We start from the raw sequence: 11,784 nt of genomic DNA, 5'->3' as shown, positions 1-11,784 counted from the left end.
GTTGTACGTCAGACCCTAGTAATCGAGCGCGAGCTTGTGTTGATGTCCTCCGCTGCGGTTCCGTCCAGCTAAACTCACCAAACTTCAGGCGTCGAGATGTTTCTGTCAGCTGCGGTTCGGTCTGCTGTCTCGCAGGCGGTATGGTGGAACTTTTGGCATGGTTTTGGACTGTAAATGTAATCCCCATATGGGTTAGTTAGTCAGGGAAGGAGCGTGACTCCTCGCAAGGGCATGAGGCCGCGGAGCCGCATTAAGTAACAGTAGCATGTTAACCACGGAGCTTCCTACTGTTTACAAGGGTTTTATCACAGAAATAAGCCCGAGAAACCTATAAAATATGTACAGGACTGTCTCAGAAAATTAGAATTTTGTGATTTTCTGTAATGCAGTTAAAAAAACAAAAATGTCATACATTCTGGATTCATTACAAATCAACTGAAATATTGCAAGCCTTTTATTATTTTAATATTGCTGATCATGGCTTACAGCTTAAGAAAACTCAAATATCCTATCTCAAAAAATTTGAATATTCTGGGAATCTTAATCTTAAACTCTAAACCATAATCAGCAATATTAAAATAATAAAAGGCTTGCAATATTTCAGTTGATTTGTAATGAATCCAGAATGTATGACATTTTAGTTTTTTTAATTACATTACAGAAAATAAAGAACTCATGTATACAGGACTGTCTCAGAAAATTAGAAAATAATATAACGCTTGCAATATTTCAGTTGATTTGTAATGAATCCAGAATGTATGACATTTTTGTTTTTGTAATTGCATTACAGAAAATTAAGAACTTTATCACAATATTCTAATTTTCTCAGACAGTCCTGTATATCAGAACCAGCTCCAGTGTATTTACGTGAAAATCAATGTCAAGTTTTATTGTAGTACAGTTGAACCCAATAGTTTGTTGTTAAAATACAATTTTTTTTCTGTGCTGTAAGGTAAATATCAGGTATTTTGATAAATTAACTCGATAAAAGTCGATTTATTTATTTATTGACTAAATGCCGGCAGGTAATAAACCAGTTTTAGCTCAATCTGTCTGGCTGTCAGATTATGGTTTATGATTATGGTTTACAGTTTAAGATTAAGATTCCCAGAATATTCTAATTTTTTGGGATAGGATTTTTGAGTTTTCTTAAGCTGTAAGCCATGATCAGCAATATTAAAATAATAAAAGGCTTGCAATATTTCAGTTGATTTGTAATGAATCCAGAATGTATGACATTTTTGTTTTTGTAATTGCATTACAGAAAATCACAATATTCTAATTTTCTGAGACAGTCCTGTATACTTATGAAATCCAATTGTTAGAGGGCAAGCTTTTTATTGACAGACAAATACTATGATGTGACCATTAATTTGATCTGGCTTTTTGATTTATTTGCAATTAAAAGTTTAAGGAGTTAATGCTTGAGGAATCATAAAACAGTTCTTTCAGTTAGCTTAAAGCGATATATATCTGCCTAAAGTCTCTCCCTTAAACAGTAAAGTAATATATTTAATGTCTATCGTGAAAGATTCAATTTCAGAATATTTATTAAAAAAGCCTCAAATATATATATATATATATATATATATATATATATATATATATATATATATATATATATATATATATATATATATACATAAAATAAAAAGGCATTTAAGCTGTATCTTTTTTCATATTTCTGTAAAATAAACTGGAGTTTTCTGCTGCTCTTTCCCTTTTACTTGAGTAACTTGTACTCTTTTATGGGATGGAACCATAAATGCTTAAAACGGTTGCTTGTGTTAGTTTTTGCAATATTTGTGCCACATCTGGAAACTGCAGCCTCGCATATTGAGCTTGTAGCTTTTTCCATGTTGGCAATTTCTAGACAAAAATAACTGGGCTATATTGTTAATATTGTTAACATAATACTAGATGGATAACTGTGTACAATAACTCACCTGGTGACAGTATTCCCTAACATCCTAAGGTCCTGTCATGCTCCTTTGGATTAGCAAAGCAATCCAAACAGATTCTGTTTGTATGAGTTAGATGGTATCGGATGGTGCACAGATATTCACCCATATGATGCCTTATTTTTTTTGCTATATCAGTGATTTACTGGTATCAAAACAACTCTAGTGTAGAGTTAGTAATTATGAGGACCCTATGAAATCCATTAAATGTTTTAATTTAATTTTAAGCCCTACCTCCCAATTGTGGTATTGATAATATAAAATAGCCTGTGAGTGATTGTTTGGGTAACTCAAGCTCATATATACAGGACTGTCTCAGAAAATTAGAATATTGTGATAAAGTTCTTTATTTTCTGTAATACAATTTAAAAAAAAATGTCATACATTCTGGATTCATTACAAATCAACTGAAATATTGCAAGCCTTTTATTATTTTAATATTGCTGATTATGGTTTACAGTTTAAGATTAAGATTCCCAGGATATTTGAGTTTTCTTAAGCTGTAAGCCATGATCAGCAATATTAAAATATTAAAAGGCTTGCAATATTTCAGTTGATTTGTAATGAATCCAGAATGTATGACATTTTTGTTTTTGTAATTGCATTACAGAAAATCACAATATTCTAATTTTCTGAGACAGTCCTGTATACTTATGAAATCCAATTGTTAGAGGTCAAGCTTTTTATTGACAGACAAATAATATGATGTGACCATTAATTTGATCTGGCTTTTTGATTTATTTGCAATTAAAAGTTGAAGGAGTTAATGCTTAAGGAATCATAAAACAGTTCTTTCAGTTAGTTTAAAGCAATATATATCTGCCTAAAGTTTCTCCCTTAAACAGTAAAGTAATATCTTTAATTAAATTGAATTAAGTCTATTGTGCAAGATTCAATTTGGTTACAGGTTACTGAAGAGTTACATAAAAAGTTTGGAAGTATATGTATCGTGCAAACATAGAGTTACAATATATGTAACTATCAGTTTATTCCCACCAGTCTACCAGGACTTTTACCTGTCTTGCTCTTTGTTGCAGGCCAGGCAGGTCAGGAGTCTCCATAAATCTGCTGCACGTGCCGGAGCCGGTGGCATCTTTGTGGTAAGTTTCAGGTTTTACAGGTTAACTCCTCAAGATCCATTTAAAGCATTATACACCTAATCATTGTTAAAAAAAAAAAAAAAAAAAGAACAACCCCATAAACCTCAAGGGTTTTTAAGAAAACCTTTATTAAATTGTCATTGTTCATTCAATCTAGGGCTGAAACAATTCCTCAAATAATTCGAGTAATTCGATTACAAAAAATGATTTTTGTAATTTGCAGTTCAAAGCAGGTATTTCGCCCGGACTACGTTTAATGTGGCACAACGCGCTGATGCAACGCACGTAAAGGTGGAAGAAAGAGGCGGCGGATATGTTTGGTTTTTGTAGCATGCCATGCTCAGGCAATGAGTCTGCAATGGCCCAGACGGGAGACACATGTAGCTCAGTGCTTAGCTTTTATTTTCAATCAACTCTGTATTCTTCTGGTCCGTTCTCCTATATGTTCCCCCTCTAACCCGGTACATACATAGGTTCCTCTAAACATCTGTTCCTGCTACAGTTTTAACTAAAAGAAAATCTGCTCCAATACAGCAGGTCTCATCGTTTTATTTTGAACACTGCCAAAACTCAAAATCTTAAAGACTTTAACTTAAAACTTAACTAGAACTTAAAATTTGCTTGGCACAAATGAAAGTTCAATTGAAACACGTGGGGAAAACACCTAATCTTTTAAGTGATGTGTGTTATCAGGTGTAATGGCATTTTTAGGTTAGAAGTAAGAACATTTCTTGGTAAGATCCTTAGTTTTTTGAGTGAAGGCAGTGAATTTGGTCAACTGGTGTAAGTTCAGGGTTTTTAAATGCACAGCCATGAACCTACTGTATTATATCATTTAGTCTTAGTAATGTCAATTAACATCTAACATCTTATGTATATTTATTATTGCTCTTTAACTAAACAAAAATATGTTTTATCCGATTACTCGATTAATCGATGGAATTTTCAGTAGAACACTCGATTACTAAAATATTCGATAGCTGCAGCTATAATTCAATCCCTGAAACATGAAGTTAAAACTATTTAAAAGCTGTCTATTTAAAAAACAAACAACATTTTTTTTTACATTTCCCACTTTCATTCATCTCTTTTTAAATCCTTGGTCATGTGTCTTGAAAAGTAAGACATTTTGTCAAAAGTGTGCAGAGGATGCCAAAAAAGGAGGAGTTGCAAACACTTTCAGGTTTAATTTTTTATTGTGCTATGAATTTGTCTAAACATGTATCAAAAAAATATAACATATGATATTATTTTGAGCTTTGTTGTTTTTAAGTTTTTTTTAAAGTATGTATTCACATTAAGCTTCAAAAAGTACCTAATTTCATTAAAAGGTTGCAATATCGTGTTGGATCTGATAAACCAATATTTAATGGCAACATTAAATGAAAATGGGCTCGCTTTACTTCATTCTGTGTTTCAGATCTAGTCAGCTGAACTGCATTTACCCTTTTTAATTAGATTGTTGTTTAAAATTATTTAAAAGTTCATCAGCCAAGGATACTAAAGAGAAATTATGAGCCTCACCTAATTCTGCACCATGTTTTTATTGGACTAATCCCAGGGGCATTTGTTTTCTGAAAGTTCCTAATATAGCTGGGGAGCTACTTTTAAAGCCTGTGGGGGGCAAGCAGTGGTGCTGTAATGTAGATTCATAAGTCCCTTGATAGGAAAGATATTTTGATCAGTTATTCGTCAAAAGTGTTATTTTAGGCCTATTTAACGTCAAACTGCATTACATTTAAACTTGTGTGTTTTAAATTCTACAAAGGATACATGCTGCTCACCAGGGGGCAGTGTGTTCAGAGGCAGGAGTAATTGTCCTCTGTGTTGTCTTCTCTTGCCAGCACCTGTTTCCCCTCTGGGCTTACATGATTGGTTCTTAATATTTTATCAGATACTGTTAACTGTTCATAAATCCGTTTGTCAATCATGAAAGGGGTAGCTGAATAAAAATGAACCATTGATAGCAGCTGCACAGTGCAATGGCTTGTGAACAGGATTTTGTGTGAATGTGCTCCCAACGCATGCTGGCAGCAGTTAAACATTTGGTGTAGCCATCATAATAAACTCTCCTGTAACTAGATGGTTTTTCTGTTTTAGCACAGAGATACGCCTGACAACAACCCTGACACTCCTTTTGAGTTCACAGAGGAGAACAAGAAGGTGAGGATCCACACTCCAGATGAATGCATTGTTCTTTTTAGTCAGTGACAATCCTTTTTTTTTTTCTCATTTGTATATGCTGAATACAGAAGGCCTTTTGTGATACTCTAATCTTTAGTAAAATTGATAGGTTAATTACGTTTATATTGAATGTTTTCACAACCATTAGTGTTTCTCCTCTCTTTCTAAGGAGCTGATTAATGATGGTCTTCCTTGCAGCTATTGTATTGGAAAATCTTAGCACCACATTAACAATGGAATTGCTTAACGTTAAAATTTAACTCTCATGAGTGAATGTTATTAATACATTTCAGGTGTATGTCAATGCAGGTAATGCTTTTGTAAGACCATTAATTAATGGCTTTAATGTGTATAATTGTTTAATGTATTTTTAACTTCCCTTGTAGAGGATCGAGGCCATCATTTCAATGTACCCCGAAGGACACAAGCAGGCCGCCACCATCCCAGTCTTGGATTTGGCCCAGAGGCAGAACGGATGGCTCCCCATCTCCGCCATGAACAAGGTACAGCCATCTCTCTCTGTAGCCACTTTTAGACATATATTGACATCGAAACATCCTGTTGTCTTGTTTGAATGGCATACCTCAGCTTTATCGTGACTTTAAAAAAAAAAACTGCAATCTGGTTCTTGTTAGATATCAATTTCAACACGGGATAAAATTGAGCTTCTGCAACCGTCACGCATATATTATTGAAAAGAAATCCTTCAGATTTAATTATTTACTTCTAAGGACGTTTTTTAATTATTTTATGAGCTCATGGACATTATGGAGTCCTTTCACAAATGAATGCTGATAAACTCAAATTATGTTTCCCATCAAATCTAATCTGAACAGTATTAAAAAAAAAAAGTGTTCAAATTAACAATTATTCAACATGCTCATGATCCAAACGTATTTCTTTTTTTAAACAGTTCCCCACTATAGTGAGCACGATGTGTGAAAGATCAGATACAGCAAATGCTGTTATATGATCAGGTGTTCAAATTGATCAGATTGTGTTGTTAAATAAATAAAAAATAATCATGTTCGAGTTTTGCTGCCTCGTAGTTTAATCCACAGTAATCAACTGCAGTACTAGTATTTTTTTGTTTTCCTTCAGCTTCTAAGCCAAATTGACCAAAGAAAATCTTTAAAACATGTTTGAGCTGCAGCTGAACCTTCTTTTCCTCCTCAGGTTTTAAGTTAATATTTTCAGCGTCTCCTTTCTAATACCACTTTAACAGAATCCTGCATGTTTGTTAGCCTTATATATATTTTTATGTAAAATGAGAAAACTATAGCACAAGAAAGACTTAAGAGATTGCGATGGTGTGGCGTCTCTGGCGCCTCATCTGACAAATAGAGATGGAGAAACGGTTATTTTCATGTAAATTTAAAGCTAATTTTTATAAAGTTGATAACCTTATTACAATACTGCACTGCTGAATGAGGATTTATATATACAAAAGTGATATATTTAGCTGCCTCCATCCACTTCGACTATATTTTACAAAACCAATGTGCACTTGATATGCTAATGTAAATTGCTGTGGAATTAAGGTGATATTATCAGAAAATAGCAACTACAAGGATTATTGTGGTAGAGCTGGGTGGTATGCTGGTATTATAAGATAAACAAATATACGTCATCTTATAATACAGGTATATGTAAGTGGAAATATATAATCTCAGGGTGCACTTAATGCTGCTTTAAGGGTTCTTTGCACCCCCGAATAGAGGCTTTGTTCTCCTCTTGTCTTCAAGTTCAGACAGGGTGCAGATGAGATTTCTTTAATCTCGCCCCCTCTCTGCATCTGCACCCAGACCTCTTCATCCCGTATGATGCCCTGGTAGAGCCATTTGAGGAAATAATGTTAGGGGGGTTTCTTCAGTCAGAATTGTTAACAAATAATACAAAATTCTGTTGGAGAAGTAATATGTCTGTTTTTAATATATGTATTTTTTTTTTAACGTAATGCATCAATTACATGTTAATAAATATGGTGTTTGTTACATGGTATGTAGAGCACCAAGTTAAAACCTTTTAACCCAGTTCATATAAAAACCAGCCTTGTTTTTTTTTTTTTAATATACCTCCCTTGATTTACTGTCTGGTCACACAAATGGCAAATACTGTGCAAATACCACAGCTGTCAGTCACTTTCACAGGCATGTCTGAACAAAGCTGGAGAATATTAACAGAGAAGCAGTGAGTTAACTCGATGCCGTTGCTTTAACTGATTTATGAATCCACTGAATCTCATCTTGTGAAAGAGCTAATGATTTATTCCTCAGAACTGTGATGGAGGCAGTTTTTATTCTAACGCTGTATTAAAACTGGCTGGATTTTTAATGAAAACCTGCGCTTACGTTTTTTGGATCACATTTGTAATCATTTTCATTCAGGTTGCTGAGGTGCTGGATGTCGCTCCAATGAGAGTGTATGAAGTAGCAACCTTCTACACCATGTTTCTGCGTCAGCCTGTGGGAAAGTACTTCATTCAGATCTGCACAACTACACCCTGCATGCTCTGCAACTCGGACAGCATCCTGGAGGCTATCCAGAACAAACTGGGTACGGGATTAATTTTCCATTTTATGCTGAGAAACCAATAAAAGAAATGAAAAACACAGATTACCACAAATTTTTATTATTATTTTGTATCAGATAAACACAGACTGGAGACAAACTTGTAAATATACAGTTGACAGTAGAATTCAAATGACAGAAAACTGTAGATGCTCTTTTAGCTGTGGAACTGTCAGGCAGTAATAATAAATAAAATTGTTCGTAAAGTAAAATGTATTTCTCTGCAGGTATAAAGGTTGGAGAGACAACTCCCGACAAGAAGTTCACTCTAATAGAAGTGGAATGCCTGGGTGCCTGTGTGAATGCTCCAATGGTCCAGATCAATGACAACTATTATGTGAGTGCCTGACTACTCCGTGCAGATGGCTTCCTCCGTGAACACTGTAACAACATTAACGAAATTAGATAAAAGTCTCAAATAAGTTTGCAAAGAATGTTTGCAGAGAATACCTCTTGCAGCTCTGTTTCAACAAGGCCTGTGCAGGTGTGGTACAGCGTACACACACACTGGTCAAGACTGAGTAGAAATAATCTTCAATTCATAATAACGTGGCCAGAAGAGTATAAATCAATCAATCAATCTTTATTCGTATAGCAGCGTGGAAATGGATCAACTTCAAAAATATTATTAAACAATGCTCCATTTTCAGTTGAACATTATTTCAGGCAATGTGCAACTCGGTTACCAAGAGTACATCAGTTAATGCAAGCTGAGCGCAAGTGAATGACCCAGTTCAGGTAAATACGACTGAAAATGGACGACTTTTCTATAAACCACAGCCGAGATGTGATCAGAAATTATTCCACTTCTTAGCACCAAGAGCCGGCAGTACCGAGCTTAGCCTTTTATGTGGGTAATTAGAACTGAAATACACCGTCCTGGGAAATATTCATTGAGAAATCCTTTTTATGCACTTAGAAGTATTCAGGAAGGCACTGCGTAATTTTTATATGACAAACAAGGAATTTGGTTAGTTTGTTGATGGCTTAAAAGAAGCTGAAAGAAGCCAAACCAATTTACTGATATCTCACTTTGTTTTGTGATACAAATTAAATGAAATTCTTCTCTCTTTCTGTGATACTTGTTACAAAATAACAGACTAATGCAATCATTCATTTAATAACGATTGGGAAAAAACTACCTGTTGATAATTTGGTCATTACACACACACTACTATAGCTGCAGTGGCCCGAATTTATCACATCATTTTATTAAGGTGACCTCACCGGTTACAACTAAATTAAAAAAAAATTAAAGCAATCTTAAACTGAACTAAGATAAGTTAAAATGATTTTATTTTTATACAGATAGTAATATGTTTTGATATCCCACTTTGAGACTAATATGCCTACATAGTGATATCAGTATCTTCTTTTTATCTCTCACTCACTTTTTATCTACTTGCCTTTTGTTTTTTGTTTTAAGTTCTTAAATAATTTCATGTCGAGTTTTAATTTCAAATTTAATTTTATATTTGACTATTATCATTGTGTGTTATGTTTTTCTTCTATTCTATTCTTCTATTCTTCTTTTCTATATGTTTGTTCTCAAAAGTGAAAGTATGGATACTATGAAGTCATAGTATGAATTTACTGACACAAAATACAGCATAACAGAAACCCTAAACTGACCGCAGGGCTGTACAGTGAATTGAATTTTAATTGTGATTTCAAACTTTGCTCCCAAATGATCACAAAAATCATCACATTAAAAAGAAGAAATAAAAAAATAGACAATTATTTTGCCATGGAAAACTACATGGCCTTCTGGGAGTGATTGCCAACTAAAAGGTCACACTGGTGTTTCTGGCCGAAACTTTTTATTTGAGCATCGCATGCAGCATTTGCTCTGTTGGCCTGAATCATTTTATTTAGTCTGAAAAATGTATTTAGTCTGCATTTTAAGTTTACAGTGGAAATGTAAATGTTTTTATGTTTAGTTCAATAAATACATCACACATCAAAACTCAGTGGATAAATTGGTTCAAAAAACTGTGCTTTAACTGTTGACCAAAATAATCCTATTTTTCCCCCCAGAAACAAGAAACATTTTACGTTGTCACTACTACAAATGGTTTTAAGCTGATATTCCATGTAAAATTATTATAAAATATCATTTAGCCAATAATATTACTTTTAGATTTGAAAAATTATTTTTGGCATTGATATTTTGATACCAAAGTCTATCCTACTTATGTCTACTTAACAAAAAAACAAGAAGAAAACCACCTTTAATAAAATACTATCATACACAAATATCTTCACGTGTGTGTGACAGACCTCTTAATTTAAGTGTATGCTCCTAATTGATGACCCCCCTTGTCTTCAGGAGGACCTCACACCTAAGGATATTGAAGATATAATTGATGAACTCAAAGCAGACAGAGTCCCAGCACCAGGACCCAGGTACGTGCAAAAATCAAGATAATTGATTCATGTTTTTAGTGGAGCAGCTTTTACAGTTCCCAGTCTTATCATGTGTAAACTAATTGCATTATGTTTGCTTTTACCTCCCTCCTTCCCACTCTTGTAGGAGCAGCCGTTTCTCTTGTGAGCCTGCAGGTGGTTTGACTTCCCTGATAGAGCCACCTAAAGGACCAGGATTTGGTGTAAGATCGGACCTGTAGACTTTTTTCGAGCCACTTATCTGTCGGCCTTGAGAGAAAGTCGTCCCTGAAGCCGTTATGTTTAAAATGAAACATATTGTGTAAATAAAATGTTCCTGTACCTGTTGTCTGGGTGCAAGTGTGTTCCTTACGTAAATTCCAGTCCTGATAAATTAAACTGAAATACACATATTTGTTTGTCATTCACATTTTACAACATTCAAATGTCATAATTATTTTAGCATTTCCATAATTGTGTATGCATTTTCATAATTATTTATGCAAAACTATTTTTAGAACTTAAATATTTCTAATTGGTCAGGCATAAATCTTATAAACAATAAATCTGTTTTTTTGTTGTATGGACATTCAAATAAATGTTAAATGATTAAGCCATTCACACAAATAGCGTTGGTGTAAAGGGGAATTTATTTATTACAACATGATAATGCACAGTTGAAGCTAGGTCGCGTCGTCACACACATACTGCTATTTAGAAGCCATCTCAGGCAAGCTCATGAGAAGTGATGTGATTTTTATTTTTTTTTAGTTCAGCTTTTAATTTTCTCCTTTCATCTTGAGCAAGAATGTTAAATTAAACAATTTATTAGAAGACATTTAAAAAAACGGTCAAAATGAGGACAAGCATTAAGGCTTTTTCAACGATGGGTTCTGGGTCTATGATGGCCGATATATTAGAAACATCCAATGTCAAATAAAGTTCCTACCTGATAAGTCTAATGACACACAAGATCTTGATGAGCTTCCATTGACATTGTTTCTTTCTGTGTATATCTTATCTCCAGAGCTAAATAAAAACATAACAGCAGCCACATTGACTGGGCTTTGTGGACTACGGCTGTTTCTGTATTCAGATCTTGTTAATTGGCCTTTAGTGCTGCACAATATATCAAAAATGTATTGTTATCGCCACAGCAGCCCATGCTGTATCACAAAAACATCTCACAATTAATTGTAGTTAATGTAGTCCCATATATTCACACACTGTTAATAATACATTTGGCAAATCAGATGCTACTTTACATGGAGTGTGTTCTTGCAATGTACAATTAATTTATTTTTTTTAAATAACGGCATGTTGCTGGAATATAAATTATACTTATTTTTCTCATGTGCACAGGCGCATATTGCAATTTTCACCAATGATACTGCATGATTTCCTAATATTGTGCAGGCACACTGGCCATTACTTTTTGTTTACCATCAACCACAAAAAAGAGAAGTAACTGATTGAACTAACTTAAAATATGATCTATACAAAATGTAACTGATTACAGACTATTTATGTAGATGTGAGTATTTAGATGCTTTTACCAAAGATAATGGAGGAAAAAATTAATA

At 33.9% G+C, this 11,784-nt stretch overlaps 1 protein-coding gene across 1 annotated transcript; it reads left to right on the top strand.

The window, feature by feature from the left end:
* ndufv2 (NADH:ubiquinone oxidoreductase core subunit V2) lies at nt 1–10,549 on the top strand. Its single transcript, XM_061731778.1, has 8 exons — nt 1–138; nt 2,999–3,061; nt 5,162–5,224; nt 5,632–5,748; nt 7,633–7,801; nt 8,044–8,153; nt 10,146–10,222; nt 10,350–10,549. The coding sequence occupies exons 1-8, from the start codon at nt 97–99 to the stop codon at nt 10,441–10,443; spliced, it is 735 nt and encodes a 244-aa protein (XP_061587762.1). The 5' UTR covers nt 1–96; the 3' UTR covers nt 10,444–10,549.
* Nucleotides 10,550–11,784: the final 1,235 nt, after the last annotated feature.

Source organism: Cololabis saira, chromosome 10 (assembly GCF_033807715.1).
Source record: "Cololabis saira isolate AMF1-May2022 chromosome 10, fColSai1.1, whole genome shotgun sequence".
Lineage (NCBI taxonomy): Eukaryota > Metazoa > Chordata > Actinopteri > Beloniformes > Belonidae > Cololabis > Cololabis saira.
This window is presented reverse-complemented; position numbering and strand designations above follow the sequence as displayed.